The 21,202-nt window shown below is 42.5% G+C and overlaps 1 protein-coding gene across 1 annotated transcript in view; it reads left to right on the top strand.

Annotated features, from left to right (window-relative positions):
- Nucleotides 1–21,202, top strand: part of atad2b (ATPase family AAA domain containing 2B) — a 117,391-nt gene extending 96,189 nt beyond the window's left edge. Inside the window, exons 27-28 of the mRNA XM_084083035.1 lie at nucleotides 8,413–8,541; nucleotides 16,932–21,202. Of these exons, the coding sequence (XP_083939161.1) occupies nucleotides 8,413–8,541; nucleotides 16,932–16,973 (171 nt within the window). The 3' untranslated portion in view covers nucleotides 16,974–21,202. The remainder of the gene's footprint in view (nucleotides 1–8,412; nucleotides 8,542–16,931) is intronic.

Below are 21,202 nucleotides of genomic sequence, written 5' to 3'. Positions count from 1 at the left end.
CCCACTAAGGTTGCATGTCTGCAGATACAATGGCATACTTCAGGAACCATCAAAAGAAAAAACGCGCACAACACCCTAAACTCTAAAGTACATTGTACCGACTCTTTTTCGGGTCAAGGATACAGGGCCATGCAATAACATATATCTTTTTTTCAGAGTACATATTTTCTGTTTAGTTTGCGATGAAGAGCATGTGTTAATGTGCCCTCCCCTCTGCCCTCTCTCTAAATGACGAGCATGTTTCATCTCATAGCGTTCCCATTTACCCTTACATTCACGTGAGGCATCACATCCATTCCAGCAGTGTCAACATCTACCACCTGCTTATCATCATCTACCAAACGCATCCGCAACCGCATGCCCCCCCCCCCTTCCTGCTGCTGTATAACTGAGAACTGACAGCTATCACATGGCTCGGAGGGGGATTGGACACACATACACACACACACACTAGCCCCCCCCCCACCCCACCGTCCACAATTTCCACCTGTCCGACTAAAAGAGACGACTGAGGCATTTTAATTCACTGTGACTCCGGCGGTGGCTTCCTCGGCACGGCCGAATTTGATTCCCTCCGTCACATTTGTCATGATTGACCCCCGATTGCTCCAGTATGTCGACGTTGGAACGGTTCATCTGTGTCATATTACACAGCCATGTGTGTTAGCGTTCTATAATTGCCGTGGTCCAACATCGTCCTCCGAGTCTTGATGTATTTATTAAAATTGTGTTAATTCTTACACCATTCCAGAGATGGAAACTTGTTTTGCCATGTCTTCAAATCAAATTATGCACATACCTGATGTCTCCTTTTCCATGCTTCCACCTCATTAGCACCATTCACGCCGTCTTTGCTCATAAAGCAGGAATCATTTATAATTCATCCTTTCTCTTGTATACTGTTGGAGAGAAAGATGAGAATTAACTTTAATAACATCCCTTGCGACATTGTGTCTCTCCTTCTACCCCGTTTGTCCTTCGGTAGAAGGATTAATGATCCTCACTAACACAAATCAACCTTCTTTAATGTTCAAGAACTAAGAGCTGTTGATGTGTGTGACAGGTTTCGATTTTTCATTTTTATGTATGTTTGCGCAAGTTCTAGTAGGCCACACATGCAGCAGTGGATCCTCAGAGAAAAGGCAGGCACACTTCTTATCTAGCTCTGTGCAACACAGCCATGACCATTCCCTCTGTGCCGAATTAAAAAACATTGCACAGTTATTTTTACCCCCCTCCTCCAAATGCCATTTCCAGTAATGTATTTAGCGATCACATAAATAATGTCAACACATGACTTGATGACTTTCTCGGAGCACCAGAGGAATGCCGAGTGACGCCACCGTGTCGGTTTTGCATTTCACTTGAAAGGCGGATTCCTGCCATGCAATCGACACCGCTCCAGGTCAGCAGAGGATATCAGCGTTAATATTCATACAGCTATAAAACCTCAGCATGGATACATGGCACGCCGAGGTGAGGTTACACGCTGATGCCGCTGTTAATATGATTTTAACTCATCAGCGCTGGAGTTCAAAGCTGACGCAAACCCAGCACGCCTTCTATTTCTGTTCACCCCCCCACCCCGGCAGCCCAGGGTCTCCGTTCCAGAAGCCCAGTGCAGGTAGAACGGGCATTGAAGACGTCAGAGGGTTGCGCCCAGCACAGGGTTCATGAACGTCTTCAAATGAACGGCAGATGAACGTGCGTGTGCGTGTCTGTGCATGTGCAATCAATTGAAGTAGTCACGGAGTGTATAGGGTTGGCCTATAAACCGGAGTTGTCGGCTGCGTATGTCAGAGGTTAAACGTCAGATCCGTGACGCCTCATGATGAAGTGTCTTCCCCGTCGTGTCCTTGTGTGGATCCAGACTCATTTGCAGCTCCTGTCATACATGCTTGTTACCCATGTTAACATTTCAGCTCTGCGGTTCATGGAGCTGGCACGGCCTTGTTGGAGGAGGCTGCTTTCCTGAAGTCCTTGTCACTTGGCTCAGTGGTATTTCCGTCCTCAGCTGTGTCCTCTTTCCTGACCGATCGCAGCACCAAAGTTGATTTATTCATGTGGGAACATGAACTTAAAGCCCTCCCTCCAGCCCGTTTCACTCGCTGCTTTACCCCCTACTTTTCTCACGTTGTGTAGTAGTTGTTGTAGTTGTAGTTTGACATGGTATTTCATGCTGCTATGGCAACCAGGCACAACCAGGTCGATTCTCACAAAGGCGATGTAATGTGAATGTGAGCACAGCGATGTCTATTATTTTTTTTAGGCCGGTCAGAGGGTTGCCGTCCCTCCATACAGTACAATGGAGCCAAGATAATCATGTAACTTTTAGGAAAATACTATTTTAAGAGGATAAAATGTTGAACTTCGCACTCAAAACAATTCCAATTACAATGTTAGGCATTTAGCAGAGGCTCTTATCCAGAGTGACAATTTCTTTTTTGGCGAAAAGCACTTATGTCACAAAATGCACTTATTTGTGAAAAATGGTCCATAGTGCCTCTAGAATCAATGTATAGCACTACAGGTTGGCACTGGAACATTAAACATTAAGCCATTAAACAGCCGAAAAAAAATATGAAAAATACAGGTGGAGAGCTTTAAGTGGTGCTAATGGCCATCCAACCCTCACATCGCTGAGCGCAGTCAGTGACAATGCCAAAAATGCTTGAGTGCTTCCCCGCTGCCTCCTCAGTGAAAACACCATCACTGCTGCCACAGTGGTCTCGTGATCGTAGCTCGTGTCCTGTCCTCCTTCCCTTTCACCTGTCCTTCACGTCTAGGGCAAGTGCCTTCAGCCCCGTCCGCCGTCTTTGGAATGAAGGGGGATGGATGGATAGAGATGTGTGCAGAGATGGAGATGTGGGGTTGCCAGGCGGAGAGAGCACGTGCTGGCGGGGTGTTTAGTACTGAGGGAAGGTTAAATGACCCGTGTCGGTTGCACCCTTTAACTCCTGGGATTACTGCACCATTGTGTGCCATGAGCTCAGTCACTCACTGTTCTGTTAACACGCACGCACACATGCACTACATACCATTTACCACATGCTGTCACAGCCATTGTGATCAAGCAAAGGGTGGGAAGTACACTGCTGCAATCAGGCAGCTAGCGGTGAGAGAATGGCTTGAGGCGATAGAGAAAGAGAAAGAGAAGGAACTGAGTAGGAAAGAGCAGGAAGAGAGGGAAAAAATGATAGAGAGTTGGGGCAAAGAAAGGTAAAGTGTCCTACACAGGGGGAAAAATGGGGTTGACGAAGTGGCGCTGAGGGGAGAGGCTCTATAAAAAATTAAAATAGGCTGGAGGTGGAGGGAAGGAGACACAATAAAACGAGTGGAAATGCATTGGATGCGATAAAACAGAAGAGCACGGTGAAAAATGAGAGTAAAATACTGCGACAGTTGGATAAAGGGAAGGTTGGAGCAGTGACTCATTAAAACAGATGGTTTCACCAATCTGTTCCACACTTTAAACATTCATCATCAACCGCGTTTCTAGTATCACCTATGGCTGTTAAAGATGGTATGCAGAGGGCATCCTCATTAATACATCACCCTGAGGTGAGCTGTAATGACACTAATAAAAATGAATTCGCCTCCATTGCTGTTAAAAAACGCTGCTATTTGGCCCAAACTGGGAGTCTTTTTTTTCTTGTTCATGGCTCTACAGTATTTACCATGAAACCTGAGAAAATCCTTCACGTGAACTGGTGGGTTGTACTGCACAAGGAGCAGAGAAGGAGAAATAATCAAATGTGTGATTGTAGAGCTATTTCTAGCTAGTTGTGGAGAAAATCGCTTGCAGGTTGCCTTTAGGCCCAGGATTCTGTTTTAGGCAGTTTGAGTTTAAGCAGGCACCTTCCTTTTATCGAGTGAACAACACTTAATTAGATTGGATTGGTGGAAAAAACAAAATTAAACAACTGGGGGTTTATGCCTCGAGGCCCATCACTTATGAATCGCCAGAGTAAGCTTTGAACACATCAAAGGTATTATTCAGTCCAAGGCGTGTTTTTCACACTATTGAAGTGTGATAAATGTCATTTTAAGGTGGAACTGATAAAGTACAGTGACAGTGGAGTTAAAGCATTATAGATGAATGGGTGTGTTTAGATGGTTTGTTGTCTTCAGAGAGGAAATTAATTGAATTTGGTTCGAAACGGGAAACAAAGAGATGCTACTGTAAAGTCAATCATACGCCATAAGCTGTAATATTATTAACCCATTGATACCTGGAACGCATCTGTGTCACTTTAGATGTCTCGTAGCGCGGCACCGAGTGCCGCGCTACGAGCTTGCATATCTGCTATTTTTGAAAAATCTTGAAAAATCTTTTTTTAGATTTTTTTCCAAAAACTGATTTTTTTAAAGAATCACCTCAGGTCTTAATGGGTTAATGGTGTATCACAAGTGTCTTGTTGAGGCTGTGTATGACAATGGTTTTGCTCAAGTGAAACCTACAGTATATGTCGTTGTCTTATACACAGTATGTGGGTGGGGAATGACTCAGGAGGTCGAACAATTGTCTGTTCCTGCTTCGATCCGGCACCTCCTGATGCTGTGTTCACACTGGCAGCTACAAAGGATACAAAGCTATAAATCGATACAGCACATCTGTCGGCAAGTCACTGTTGACGTCAAGCATGCGTCTGTCTACCGAGCGAGAAAAATATGAAAGCCTGGGGTTAAAAAGAACACTGAACTGGCTGAGTATTTGTTTTCCCTCATTCGAGCAGGAATTGTGTGAAGAGAGAAGGTGATTGGAAATGGTTAACCCATTAAGATCTGGGACGCATCTGTGTCATTTTTTGATTTGAGCTAAAAAGCATTATTTTACACTTTGGGTATTCAAAAGTAGCAGATATACAAGCTCATACGAGCTCGTAAATCCGCTATTTTTGAAAAATCGTGAAAATGTGTGCAAGTCTTTGAATATATATATTTTTAAAGCGAACATTTGTAACTCAAATCTTTGCTTCTGGGGGGTCCCTGGAACGAAATATTTTGAGATGGGGGTCCGCGGCCAAATACATATACATTTTGGGGTCCTTGACATTAAAAAGTTTGAAAACCACTGACATAGCAACATAAGTTTTTTCAAAAAACTGTTAGGATTTAGAAGACATTTTGTACAATCGGAACCTCAGGCCTTAATGGGTTAAACAACATTTGGTCGTTTTGTAGCTGCAGCAATCTTGGATTGTAGATTCGTGTAGCAGCTACAAACGTCAGGCGTCACTTTGTATCTTCATGTCGCTGGCTTCCATTGAAAATGAATGGTAATCTGGGTGCCATCATGTCATTATTCCGACGGCCCATTATTCAGTGTGTGACTCATGTTGGTCCGACTGGCCCCATTATAACTAACCCTATCCCTAACCCTAACCTCACATTAACCTAATGGACGGAATAATGGGCTGTCGGAATTGTGAGCGGACCCCGGTAGGCCTGTAGCTTTGGAGCTGCCAGCGTGAACTCAGCATAACTGCTCCCAACGAGCTGGTTAGTGCCTTGAATGGCCTCCGCCATTAGTGTGTTTACGGCACTGGCGAGAATGACAGTAGAATGGCTGTGCTTTCCTCTACCGTCCTTCACCCTTCCCCCTCTTTCTCTCCTTTACTTCATCTTGTTTCTTTCTTTAAATCCCTGAAAGGAGCATGCTCTTTGTCAATGTCCGGGAAAAGACAGAACAAGTTGGAGCATTAAAATGCAACAAAGCATTTGCTAAATAACAAATAACAAAACAAAAAAGAAACACACAAATACAGTGTGATTCATGCTAAAATTGCATAGACATAGGGCACAGGTGCTTATCACTGCGCAGAAGGAGCAAACATGTTCATAACATGAACCTTATGTTGCAGTTTGCTACCTGTCTGCCTCTACCTTAGCCTTAGGTAGCCATTTGCTAAGACCTGAGGCAATTCTTAAAAATGTTTTCTAAATCCTAACAGTTTTTTGAAAATAATCTAGAAAAAAAATGTTCAAGATTTTTCAAAAATAGCAGATCTACAAGCTCATAGCTTGTATATCTGCTATTTTTGAATAGCCAAAGAAATCTAAAGTGACACAGATGCGTTCCAGGTCTTAATGGATTAAAAAATAAACTTTATTTCAACTCAAATCACAGGCTGCTGCTTTGCATTTCCTGTCTGGCTTTGGTTGGTTACAAGCAACTTTTAGTTTGTCACGTTCACACCATTCACTGAAATAAATGCGCAATTTTACTTCCACTAAACTGAAGTACAAGAGACTGCTTCTGTAATTCAACACATGCTGATCATATTATAATTGATTAACCACAGTATGAATTAATGTATTTTTCTTTCTTTCACATTATGCTCAATGACACCACAGTGTTAGCAGTTTTTTCCATTTTAGTCAGTTGATTTACATTGGCTACAGTGGGTGTTTCAAACCAGAAACAGGATCGTGTCAAAGGTCGTGTCCAACCTAGACAAAGAATATAAATGTCTCAATAGAAGAGCAGGGAGACCAAATACAACCACCCCAATTGTATAAGTTATATTGTATTAACATACCGTATCATACAGATTGGACAAAATAACATTTTATTCACTAAAACAAATTACATAATAGAGCTTTAAGTTTCCAGAGTTCTACTTATCAAAACATCTAATTCAGCCCACTCACTGTCTTGATGTTCTGTTGAAAGTCTGTGGGGGAAAAATTCTGAGTGCTGAGACAGATCTTTACAAGTATTTGTGCGAACTGAAAAATGTTTCACTAAAGTTGGACAAATGACTTTTAGAGGGCAGATTTGTTGAAGTATTACACTCGCTGTAAAGTTTTGTTGTGTAAAGTACGTGGACTGGAGCTGTCTGTGGTTGGCCCCTGTTGTGCGGGTTAACCGTATGTGGCATTTAAATGGGAATCGCATTCTGTGTGCAGTGATTCATACTCTACATAGCATGCTACCCTTATTGCTTCTGTAACTTTTGCGAAGGCACATGTCTGCCTAGGGTAATTATCTCATTATTCATTCCTCTGAAAGAGTTTGACAATTATTCACGTTTGTGTAATCCTGGCTTTGCCATGTTGTGTTGTTTCTCTTTTTTTTTGCAGTGCCCCCAAACACACACGTGCACACATACTGTAGACACCGACACACACGTTGAATGTGCATGTCGGTGCACAAGTACACTCTCAATCTGCACACTTTATGCCAATTTAGGCTTTCTATTCATTCCTTTTGATGTTTCTCTGTTTGCTTAGCATCTAATGACTGTAACTTTAATCATTTGTGAGTGCAGTTACACTCCATGCATTCTGATGAGTCCTGGGTTTAAAACACACACACACACACACACACACGCACACGCACCCGCACACACAGGCTTTGGCTTTGGCTTGGGTAACATATGAGGCACAGGTCAATTGAAAAGGCCTCTGACTGTCCAGAACGTTTTAATTAAAGTAGCAGTGAAATGTAAACTTGGCGCTAATTATGATTAGCTTTAATTAGCTGTCACTCTGATCTTAATTGCTTTTGAATACAGCTGACCCCTGATTGCTTCATTTATTTGCACGAGTGGCAACGCTCTTACAAACTCATCTGTGGTGTCAGGGATTCACTACTCTGTGTGTGTGTGTGCGTCTGTCTGTCTGTGTGTGTGTGTGTGTGTGTGCGACAAAATTGATCGTACACGTTTTAATGAACGTTTTCATACATGTAATGTGTACGTGTATGCCGGTGTGTCTTTGTCAAGTTTAATTTAGATAAGAGGAGATTAAGTCCTTATTTTATATTTATATAGACCATTTCAACGATAACAAACATTCCAGCTAATAGACCTTGTCAGTGTTATTGTGTTGCTAGGGAACAGCTTGGGTTTATTTCCTGTCAGCTACTGGTATTCACCAAATACACTGCCGCGGGAAATAAACACTTTTTGAATGTTTATGTTGTGAAGGTTTGGAATGGTCTTACAGTATTCAAGGTTCAAGGTTGTGCTTTATTGTTACATCTTGTGTACAGGTACATAAGAGTAAAACTTATTTTTGTTCAGCTTCCTTCAGACAATGCAGCAGCATAGGTAATAACAATAATAATAATACAATTCTAATGTTCATGTGCCTGACTGTACGGGGAAATAAGCTTCTGTTCTGGTCCCTGGATATACCAAATAAAAAAGCCTTGTTGTTCAGCTGTTAGCTTAGCCACCTATCTATAATGTCTAGTCTCTCTCTCCCCGACCCCCTTCATCACTCACTGACTAATGCTGCTATAAACTGGTTGATGTTGACCAGATTAGCAAACTACAAGAAAATATAACACATTTTAATCGACCAACCGGGTGTGTCTGAGGGCTTTTGCTTGTCTCATGTCAGCGAGAGTGTTGATAATCTAATTGTATAGAAATAAACGTTATGTGTATGTGACTTCCCCAGGCTCTCCTAGACGTGGTGGTTGAAAGGAGTGAGGGCCACAGTGTGGAACAATTGGAGCGCCTGTACTCTCTCCTCAGCCAGTGTATCTACCAGCACCGCAGAGAATACGACAAGACCCGGCTACTGGAGGTTAGAGAGAGACACACACCCGCACACGCACACACCCATACAAAACAAAATGGCACTGCTTGTCTATTGAGACCGTGACCCACCTCAGTGGTGTCCGATCAGAACTTAAACCTGTGTTTTGAGGAAGCCATGAGATTCTGTTCATTTCATTTCGGTATGAAAATCAACATGCAGAGACTTGAAACTTGATAGAGGTACAGTACGTAATCAACACACTGCATAACATTATGCATAACTGTCGGGTTGTTTTTGTTGCTGCTAATTTATGGTTTATTTCAGAGGTCGGTGTAGAGAGAGCGGCAAGACATGCAAGATTATTTTTGGTCATAACTTTAACTATGTTATCTATGTTATTATTGTACAGCTTTATTTGAAAGGTCGAGCAGAAAATAGTCCCCAGAGAAATTATTGACATATGAACAAAATGTAATTGTCCATAACTTGTGTTGGCTAAACAATGATATTTAGCCAACATTGACTCACTTATTCAGGGAAGTTTGCTCATTTTGTGTTGACTTTGAACAAAATGTAAACAAACACAAAAAGTCGAAAGATAAATTGGCTGTTTATGAACTATACTGTATATAGGCAAATCTGTGAGTAGATAATAACATGTATAAACATGTTAATACATGACGTGGTATGGCCCTTTTACACCATTTCTGCTTGTGGAGAGTGACAGGGCAGAGAGAGGGAGAAATGTTACACGATGCAAAGTCACAGGTCTGATTTGGACCCATAAAATTGTGGTCAGGTTTCTGTGTCCTCATGTGAGCCATCATTTAAGGATTATGACATGTAAGTACCGCGCTGACGCTTGGCTTCATTAAGGCTGTTTGATTCAAACAGCTGTTGTGTATTGAACAAGAGAACAACGTGCCAGACGTGATGGAGAAGCCGACAGACTGCCTGCGTCTAGATGGCTTGATAATATCTCAGACACGGCTGTTAGCTATGCTATGCCTATTTCTTCTCTATTATTAGTTCAGTCATCTAAACCTGTTGATGTTTGTTATCTTAAAGGTCAGTGTAATTGGTTAACACACACACACACACACACACACACACACACACACACACACACACACACACACACACACACACACACACACACACACACACACACACACAGAGGCTTCATGACATGATGGAATGACAGAAGACAGAATTGCAATAATATACACATAGATCATGATGGACTTTGCCAAATGTCATATTGTTTTATCAGGTTTAGGTGCATGTTGTTTGGCAGATCAGCTGCTCTGACCCACCCATGTGCATGTGGGCTTTGCCTTTGTTCTGTTTGGTTCTGACATGTTTTGTCATCCCCTGCAAGGCTTGGCTCCGACACAGTAAGACAAACAAGAGACAGCCTTACCCTGAACACAGCAAGCACATGGCAATTGATCTGTGTCTGTCCGTAGCTGTGTGAATGATGGCCTGTTTGATTCTGTCCCGCTGAGCGAGAATGTCCCGCTGGTACTCAGGTGGTCCTTCATCCCCAGAATAGGCATCTAATGATAACACGCAGTGGGGTGGGGTGGGGCTGGGGGGCATTGTGCACCAGTGTTGATTTCGTCGACTAAAACTGACCAAAAATGTTCGTCGACTACCTTTTTTCACTGACGAAAACAAAATAAGAACTAAATAATAACTATGCTATGATGACTACAACTAAGACTAAATATATTGACAATTTTATCAACAAATAAAAACTAGACTAAAATGTTAGTGAGTGGACTAGTGGAGAAGAGATCCAGTAGAACTAAAAGGCTATGCTTTATGCTCAGGTGTTGCGCTCTGAAAATAGCAGATCTACAAGCTTGTGAGCTTGTAGATCGGCTATTTTCAGCATGCAACCAAGTGTAAAATCAGCCATTATGACGCCATAAAGGCACCGCCAAAATACATTTTAGTCGACTAAATCATCTGTAGATTTAGTCGACTATAATCTTATGATATTTAGTCGACTAAAACTAGACTAACAGTAAAACATTTAAGGTGACTAAAATATGACTAAAACTAAATGGAATTTGATTCAAAAGACTATGACTAAAACTTAAAAAAAAAGCACACCCTGTGTGAAGGAAGCGGTGCCTTTGGGGCGGGGCTTAACTCATTTCAGTTCGTCCCTATTGGTCGTCTGAGTCCACGTACCAAATTGTTACTTGGTAGCATGCTGCGAACTTGAGTTATGGCTGTTTAAAATCCCGTGCTCATCCCGTGCTCAAACGGGCGGACAGACATAACATACGCTGGGGGTCCCTGGACAGAGGGGGCGGGGCTTCAGCCATTCATGCTCGTCCCTATTGGTGGTCTAAGTCCACATACCAAAGTTGGACTTGGTGGCATGCTGCAAAGTGGAGTTATAGCTGTTTGAAATCCCGTGCTCATCCCGTGCTCAAACGGGCGGACGGACATAACATGTGCTGGGGGTCCCTGGACCCCTCTTTGATAAGCAGTGGCACGTGTGGCCAAAGAGAGGAGAGATGGCATAGGCAATGTCCAAGTCCGTGTGTGTGTGTGTGTGTGTGTGTGCGTGTGTTTGTATGTGTTGCTTGTGTGCCGTGCGCATCCCAGGCTAAAACGTACATACGGACAAAGTCAAGTGTAGAGCGGTTGGCACCGCTAAAAATTGGTGTCAAAATCAACACTATTGTGCACGCTACAGAAAAAAAGTGTAACATACTGTAGAGTGAGAGATCGGATGTATCTGAACATTACACATGATTACATGATTACACATTGTCTCTCTTGAGTACGACAGTCATAATAGAGAGAGTAAACAGACTAATAAGACTAATAGGACCAGTATTTGTGTTGAACATTGGCTGGTCTTTTTAACCCCTGGCTTTACATTTTTCTCGCTCGGTGGACGCATGCTTGACGTCAACAGATATGCTGTATCGCTTTGTTGCTTTGTACTGTATCTTCTGTAGCTGCCAGTGTGAACACAGCATTTGGGTTTCAGAAGGTGCTGGGGATCGAAGCAGGAACAGACAATTGTTCGACCTCCTGAGTCATTCTCACATTGGATGGTCCAGTGACATTTCCATAAAGTCTGCTCTTTAACAGCAGTGTCGAACCCATCTCCCCTTTCCTCCTGCTTGCCAATGGTGCTACCTTGACATTTAGTGTTTCGTCTGTTGTTTTCCAGACGTGTGTCACAGTGTCCTTGTGTTACTGCGGCTTGTCAAAGGCCAAAGGTTATTTTGACGGGTTCAGTTGAGTAGGAAACGGAATGCTAGCAAAGTAAATGGTCTGCCTTTATCCAAAGCGCAACGTGCATTTCATTCCCCCATTCACACAGACGGCAGAAGCAACCATGCAAGGCACCAACCTGCTCATAGTTACAGTCACAGTTAGGGGTTCAGTGTCTTGCTCAAGGATATTTTGACATAAAGGTTCCCCAGATGGCCGCTCTACCCCCTGAGCCACTGCAGCAAGTTAGAATTCTTGTCTCAAAGCCTCGGCGCTGGATGCCTCCACCTCGTGGCTCAAAAAGTCAGTGCACTTACCAATTCTGCTCCTTGCGAGTTGTGAGGACCCAAGTTTGAGTTTGATTCCCGGCCTCGGTTTCCTGTCCCGCTACACTCTAATCAGGCAATAAAAATGCAAATGTCTACCTTCTACTGTACCTACTAGTGATGCGCGGGTCAGGTTTTTTATAACCCGCCCGCCCGCCCCGCACAGGAACCCAACGTGCCCCAACCCGTCCCGCAAAAAATTATATCAACGACTCCCGCCCCGCAACCCACCCCAAAAAGTATATAACACTCAAGCAAGTCCATTTAAAGAGAGAGAGAGAGAGGGGGACAGAGGGAGAGAACGCGTGCGAGAGGGAGGAGGTGTGTTCTGGTGCTTTTTTTCTTCTTCAATGGGTTGACCCGCTTCACCTGCCCTGCGATAATTGCGTCGTAATCTATAACCCGTCCGCCCGCCCCGAGGCTCAACCCGCGGGGCCTGCGGGTTACGGGTTGGCCCGCGCATCGCTAGTAGTCTACAACTTAGCCAATGCATAAAATGAAAAGTGATTTCAAGATGTCTTTTGGGTTCAGATAACTTGAGATGAGTATTTAGTTTAAGTGCCTTATTTTACCGTCATTTTGTGGTCTACTCTAATTGAATAGTTAATTGAGTAAATTGAATAATCGAAAAATTAATCAGATTAAACAAATAATCAAATATGAAAATAATTGTTAGTTGCAGCAGCCCTACTGTGAGCCACCTGTTAACTTATTAGCTTTGCAGTAGTGTTTAAAACCTAGCTTCGGTTGTCTCACTTATACAGACATTACAACTTAGCTATGTACTGTAACTCACACTGACTATTCTATTCATATAAAAATGATGAGGGGGAAAAAAGCTAAAGAGATAGCTCGATGGTACTACAGTCTGTCTGAAGACCTCCAAAGACCACCATTCAGTGCAGAGTCTCCGTAGGATACATAGCAGCATTTTAAAAATGCAAAGGCCTCATCCTTGTATTTGAATGAGACCTGAGCTTGCTTGTCGAGTTATTTTAAAGAAGTGTTCTAGCCTTGTTTCCGCGGGGACCATTGGAAGTACTTATACTACTGCGATAGCGATTCTGTGGATTAAGAACCAAATAAAAGGCAGCAGAGTTGCACGTTGAGGTCCAAATCAGTCTGGTGTCCCCTCTAATCTCCCCTGGCAGTGGCCCACATAAATGGAACATGTCAGTGCAGAGAGCGGGGCCAGTCTCCTGGTGGTCGTCACGCCACACGCTGGCTGTCAGGGTGTCAGAAAGAGGAGAGAAGAGGATAGTCAGACTGGTGATGCGGCCTTGGTCAACAGGTGGTCCCATGCAGGCCATGAGTGTGTCCGTCTGAGCTGGTTTCATATTGCTAGTGTCTGCCGCTGTTTAGAGAACAGGAATGGGGTCTCGTCAGACGCGCCGGTCACTCATCTCTCTTTGTAGGACAAACGTCTCTTCTCCACTGCAGGTCAGCTTAGTGGTACCCACCAGAGAGAACACGCACACTGGGTTGTGTGTGTGTGTGTGTGTGTGTGTGCACGCGCTGTGAGGTTGAGGGAAATGGAGCGTGCCCATACATTTGTCTCCCACTCTCTTTTTTCCGTCCCCAGGGTCTGACACACATGTGCATGCATGCGCACGCGCACACACACACACACACACACACACACACACACACACACACACACACACACACACACACACACACACACACACACACACACACACAGCTTGTCTGCTGTCTCCTCCAGCAGAGCTGACCTTTCGGCAGATGGAGTGGACAGCAACCTGCTCTCTGTTGAAGCCACAGGGTCCCTCACTGCACAGTGCATAATAACTCACCAGCCATTTGCTCATCAACAAATGCTCATTTCACTTCAGGCCTCGCGTCTTAGTTTTGACTGTGGCTCAGACTGCAGTATTTCAAGCTGCTCATTAAGCAGAAGTGTTTGACCTATGACCCTAAATGCCGGAGCTGTACACACCACAGACCGCCCAGGGCCGAAGAGATGTTTATGTGTCTCTTCACTGCACAAGAAAATGAGTTCCATATCAGTTTGGGCGTAGACTCATACCCAAAGGTGGCTTGCAGACTCATGAGTGGATTCGATGTTTGTGTAATACAGGGAGCTCCGCTGGGAATCCTATTCCTACACTGTCAACGTTAGATGATGGATCCATGCACCAGTCTCTGACCTAAACGGGACTCGGCCCTCTTTGTACGGTGTTTTTCTGGTAATAATAAATCTTCTTTAGGGCCGGTCTGAAGGAGAGAGGAAGTGTAAGTGAGGTGCTGTGCAGCTGACTTTGTTAGTCAGACAGAGGAGAGAAACATCAGATGTCTGGTTGGTTCACAAGGTTGTCAGCTGTATTTTTGGGGGGTTGACAAGGTGATAGGCCTTCAGGCTATCAGGCTACAGAGAAACAAGACAGCTTATAGCTTATGTGTGTACCTATATTTGTACTTGTGTGTGTCACAGTAAATAGATAATAGCCACCCAAACAGTAGTCGGGTGTCAAAAGCTTTTACTGGGCAGACAAAATACAAAACTTTTAGGGAATCGACACGATTAGTGCATATTTTATGAGCTGCGTTTTAACCACTTTCAACCTTGTGTCCCTGTTTTGGGCGTGCCATTATAGGCGAAATCACAAATATATCAGATCTGCAAGCTCACAACATGTTGCAGTTCATCGTGCGGTGAGCTTGTAGATCTGACATTTCCACATATTTTTAGAACGAAGTGTAAGGCTTACATGTAAGTGGTTAACAACACTCAGACTAAATGGCTGCTCCTGTACCTGACATACAGGAGTGTGACACGGAAGGAAAGGCAAACGGAACCTGGTGTAAATGGACTCATGCAGGAGACCACCAACACCATGACATGCTTTGACGTTTAACACTTGAGATTTGCGGTTCCATTCAGTGCAGATTGCAGGCTGCAGTGGGTTTCATTTGCATCGTAACCATGGTGTCACTTAATGAATGCACTTAAAGTGTCACTTTACAAGGTGGGGAGTCGCCTGTTCCTTCCAGCCAGCTGGCCATTATAATCTCCTCATGAATGACCTGCATCCTATTACCTGAGACTAAATCAAAGTCGGTATAAAAACCACACTGGGGTGTCTATTGTTCATTCAGAACCGTTCACAGTCAGTGGTGTAACATGTTGCTAACCTTATGTGTCTGGACCGCCGCTTTGAAAGTTGATCATGTCCTCTCGCACCTGAATGATAGTTTAGTAGACATTATATGAACTCCATTACAAATGCCACTGTTGGTGGTAGATTATGCGTTTGTACAGACTGTTCCATCCAAACGCTTACAGTATGATGCGAGGGGATGAGCCAGAACCCTTGAACACGTCCGGTTTGCTTTTTGTTGGTTAATAGTATCTGGGTAGCTAAGGACGTTATCTGTCATCAACCAGTTTAGGGTAACACTAGCTAACAACGGAAGGCATCGAGGAGAAGAGAAGCTCACAAAATTATTTCTCCCAGTATAATTCTTTTCTCACCATAGCTACTACTGGATATTATAGATGGCCAACAACAGCTGATCAACCAGGCTTTTTTATTGTTTTGTATCCAGGAAACGGAAAGGTCATGTGGAATGGAACATCCACTGTTATTGTTATCATTTTGAGACTGTGTGTGTGTGTGTGTGTGTGTGTGTGTGTGTGTGTGTGTGTGTGTGTGTGTGTGTGTAGTAACATTTTATTATAGCTCAATATCACATAACATGTTCCAAAGGGCTGCACTTACAGATATTAATAATATTCACAAACAACAATTAAATACAAAGTAGTTCAGTGCACATCCATAAGCGCACATGCGCATAATATATACTAACACACACACACACACACACACACACACACACACACACACACACACACACACACACACACACACACACACACACACACACACACACACACACACACACACACACACACACACACACACACACACACACACACACTCACAAGCACAACACACAGGCAAATGAGGATATCTGGCAATAGACAGGATGACTGTAATTTAGTGCTTGGTTCAGATAAAATGATGTTTATGGCTGATGTGTTTATATAAATGTAAATAAGCATGTGGCAGCAGATTGATGTGTGATCATATATCATATATGATGAATAGAGAAAAGTTGCACACTTTGTTTGTAAATGTTTGTTATTTTAAATATATATATATTTATTTAATACTTTTTTACAATTTCCGCCTTTAATGACATGCCCAAAATAGGGACACCAGGGTGAAAGCGGTTAAAAGTGGCTTTGTACTATAGAACTAATAGTTGTAACTTTACTTCCAGAAGTTGAAGTAAATTGATTTCTTATAGCGAGGCCTATTGCACTGACTCAGCCATTCAAGTAAGCGCTTGCACACAAAAACACACACACACACACACACACACACACACACACACACACACACACACACACACACACACACACACACACACACACACACAGACACACACACACACACACACAGGCACACAAAGGCACACACAAAGGCACACACGAGTCCGCAACATCTTCAAAGCATTAATCACGGTCTATTGCAGGCTAACATCCATCTCTCTTTCCTCAGCTCCATTCAGATTGAGTCTGTGTCAAATTCTGCTGTTTTCATGCTGAGACAAATCGGCCGCATCATTCTGCCATAGCTTTGGTTCATTTTACATCATTTATCACACTGAAAGTTGTTATTCGCTGGGGAAAATTCCAAGTAATATTGGAATAGTGATGCACACAGACTTAATTTGTTGGTGGGTGGGTGTGTGTGTGTGTATTTATATTTGTATACTCTACAAAATGTGTATATTCTTTTAAGTTAACCTGTAGTTTTGTCTGTGTGTGGTTTGCAGGAGATGGAACAGCGAATTCAGCATTTCGATACATTCCTGTGAGACAGAGTGCCTGTCAGGTAGATCCTGAACAGCCTGGGACCACAAAGACAGACAGAGAGTGAGAGAGAGCAACGTTCTGAGTCCAGCCCTTACAGATACACAGAAATGCAAATCAAGCGCAGAAGGCAGACCGGAGAGGAGACATTCTATGGTGCTATTGTCTCAGGAACCAGTTCTACACAACCAAACTCCTGGAGGTGTCTACAGACACATACACACACATACACAAACATACACACAAACGCACACACACACACACACATATACAAACACACGGTGACCCTGGTGCTACTTGGGTGCTATACAAATTTTTCTACCCATGCTGCTCTTGGAACTTATTATCGACTCGTACAACTAGCGAACCAACAGAAGGATTGGGTGATGTCATATCGCAACTGGCTGCCTCTCCCAGGAGCAGGCCACACACAAACACACACGCACACGGACACATGGACACATACTCATATAAATATATATATATACGTACAGGCACAGATCCTCACCAGCAGAAGTGTGAATGTGGTGTGCAGCTAAAGCCAGATTTATACTTGGTTGCGTGTTGTGTCTCGCACTGAAATTAGCCCATCTACAAGCTCTCAACGTGAGTTTCTAGATCTGTTTTCGTTTCGGTGCAAGACAACGGCGCACATCTAGACATAAATCGGGCATAAGGAGTCGAGGCCCAGGCAATGTTGGGAATCATTGGACTACATTGTCGGAAACCACCTCGCCCCTCCAGTGCAATGTTTCATCAGAGCCCACTTGTCTCATCATCACCATGCCAATACGTGGCTGTTTATAATTTTTTACTTTTTTTTGTTCGTTGTTTTTTCAGCTACTTGATTTGCCCGATATGTGAGCTGCCCTGGAGCACACTCGCACGCAAAACAATAGTTTACAGAGAATGTTTCAGTACAGCGGCATAAAACTCAATGCAGTCAGCACAGGAGAGCAGAGAAAGCCATTGCATACTGACCGTCCGGTTTGGAGACGGGAATCGTCGAACAGCACGCACGCTGTTTCTGAACAAAGATGAGTGTATTGTATGCTCACAGTCAGCCATAAAACCTCTCCTCTCTCAACCCCACCCGGACGTGGTCTTCTTCAGCCTCCGGATGAGCCTTGTCAGACCACTATGTGCTAAATACTGGTGGTAGCAGAGTCCCTTCACCAACACTTGCAGTGTAAATGTCTATTCCACACAAGCCATGCCCTTGAGTTCATTCAGATTTTGTGGTTTTCCCTGCTAGTGACACTCTAGCTGAGTAACTGGAAAGCAGTACACGGTGGAACACGTCTGTAGTTTGCACTGCCTAGCGTGTGCCTTAATTTAAACCTTGAGTTGAAGAAACTCTTTGATATATTTAGCAGGTGTTCATTTTTAGACTCCTCCATGTGATACATTTTGGAATCGATGGGATAGGATCTAATTTTGGGGATAAGGACCTAGTAACCACTGACCTCAGATTGACCTTAAACTAAACAAATTTAATACATAGATGACTTAAACTAAACTAATTTAATACATAGATTGTATTGCATTTAAAGGACCATACCGGTTTAAGCCCATTTTAGACTATAGCTCGCAGTATACATTATTGTGGACTATGAACTATGGTTTTCGAGGAAGCTATCGGATCCCATTCATTTGAGTAGGATATGAAAACCAACCAAATGAACTAATACAGTAAATAAATACTTATTTTTCAATGTACATTATATTGTTTTATTGCATTTAAAAGTGCAGGTTGATTCGAAATGTCCCTGGAAACATAGATTGATTTCCAAATATAATTCTAACGTATGCATTGCATCCAGTGGTATTTAGCTAGCAACGGTATGGTCCTTCCTTTAAGCTGTCTCACAAGTTGCTATGCTCACTTTAGGTTGTGTCAGTGTTTGACTTTGTAAAAATTTAAAGCGCCACCCTGAGTAGTTGAAGCATTTTCCAAACTAGATTCAAATATTCAGTATATCTGTCCCACTCTGACCTGACTCGGCTCTCCACTTGGACACTTGAGCAGCAGTAGGGAGAGGTTGACACCAGCATCGTTTTCTTCTGCTCTCATAAGGACAAATAGCAATGCGAGTGAAAGCATTCATGGTGCCATGGTGTATTATGTTGTGCATTTGTTTGATAATAATTGTTTGTACTTTTTTTTTTTACATTTTTGGAAATGTTAGGATTGCAACCTATTCGTTTTCTTTTTGTTGTTGCATGGATTGTGAGTCTGATAATGAACAAGGCCATTCTAGGCAGTGCCCGTCGCTAAGCTGTAAAAAGCATTATATTGATTTTCTTCTCTTCTTTTTTTTTTTATTGTTAAATAATTTATGTACGCTGGTGTTTTTTTGTTTCCACTTAATTGTATATCCTTCAGTCAAAGAGAGGAGTGGGGACTCTCATATGTGGCTGTCTGCCTGCAGTAAATCAACACATTCACTGAAACTTGAACTATAGATCCCTTTTTTTACTCGAGACAACATAAACATTCTAAATGGTTCCAGGTTTATCTCCTGTTGCAGTGTTTGTGAATATCAGTAGCTGACAGGAAATAGGATATCCAAGCTATTCCTTAGCAACACAAAAAAAAACACTGGACAAGGTCATTTCTATAGCATTTCCATGTCTGGAAGATTCCATGTTTTGACCAGATGTAATCCCGGAGAAAGCCCTCCTGTCTCACACAACACACTCTTTAAGAAACAAAACAAAATATCTGATTCCAACCCTAACTTCTGGTGCATCTCTCACCTCCCCGACTCAACCTCTGCCTTCTCTTGAATTGTAGGTGTTTGTCTGGACAAAAACAATGCAACACCCACAACAACAACAACAACAACAACAAAAAGACCATATGCAAACTAGCATGGACAGGTTAGCCCTCAGACTACTGCAGAGAGAAACCTGCGCTACCTCAGCTTAATTTATTTTCAATGCTAATGGCGAAAACAGAAACGTTTACTGGGTACACAGGCAGTATTTTGTAGTTCTTTAGCCCAAGATACTGTGGCAACACCAGCCAGCTAAGGTACAGGATCACCAGAAAGACCACAGCTGCTACAGTAATCCATGAGAGCTATCATTGGTTTTTGGATGGTTGTTCCTCTCCTCTCTGATTATATAATTTTGCATCATTTTGAGCCAGATAAAATTACTGCATTACTTTTATCATTGACTGTGTTTTCTGGAGATGTTTCTTAACATTCTTTCTTGATCCAGCACCCAACATGTTTTCATGTTATCTCATGTCATTATTTAGTTACAAGCTGTGGACAGTTAGGCTGCTGTTTTTTTTCTGCCTCAACAAAATACTCAGTCATCTTTTACTTTAAAAGTGATTTTCATCTTTCTTGTGGGGTCTCTAAATGTTTTTTATTTTTATTTATTAATATAATTATTAAACATGTTCTACTATTCATAAAAAAATGTCTTTTTGTACATTTGAAATTACAAATAGAGCAAATGTTTGATTTGTTTGGGAAGTTTTTTCTTTTTTGCTGATGTGCGTAGCGTTATGTGTAGCAGGTTCATTTGGCGTGTGAGGGGGTGGGAATAAAATGGGGTTTTACAGGTCTCTCAGGTTCAACACGCAACACAAGCCCTTTGAATTTTTATATTTATTTCATTGTGCTGAAGTTTTATCTTTTACTGAAGTGGTCAGACTGTGGCATACTGGATGAGGTCAACGTCAGCTGGGCCCAATTTCATATCCTTAAACTGATCTAGTGGCCTCCATGGAACAGAAAGCAGATTGGTTTACCTTAATACTTTGCTTTTGTTATTTTTGGTTCACCCTCTGCCAAAAGATTGATGCTTTAGGATTCTAACTACATTTGGAGTAAAAAGAAATGGGTGGTGGTGGTCAAATGTCATACATTGTGGGTCTTCCGTTTGTTAATAATTATGGCTTACATTTTTAGACAGTTTGGACTAACAACCAATTTTTGTCTGGTAGTTCAGGCTTAGTCCAGTATGCAGAAAACTTTTTCAACCTTCCATCCTTCTCCAGTTTTTCACCTCTTTATTTTTTTTATTTTGACAGATTAACCTGCTAGTCTGTTGTTATTCATAGCTTTGTCATAGTTCTGTTCTTTTTTAGGTTAATGTGTGCATTTAACACAACCCCTTCACATTTAACTGTTAATTTAGTGTAAGTTATATTTGAAAAGAACCATTTACTGTATTTCTAAAATAAACTGCTGTGATAAACTTGAATAAAGGTGCA

The sequence above is a fragment of the Gymnoscopelus microlampas genome, assembly GCF_963454915.1.
Source record: "Gymnoscopelus microlampas genome assembly, chromosome: 16".
Lineage (NCBI taxonomy): Eukaryota > Metazoa > Chordata > Actinopteri > Myctophiformes > Myctophidae > Gymnoscopelus > Gymnoscopelus microlampas.
The sequence above is the reverse complement of the archived record's forward strand: the minus strand, read 5'-3'. Positions and strand labels throughout refer to the sequence as shown.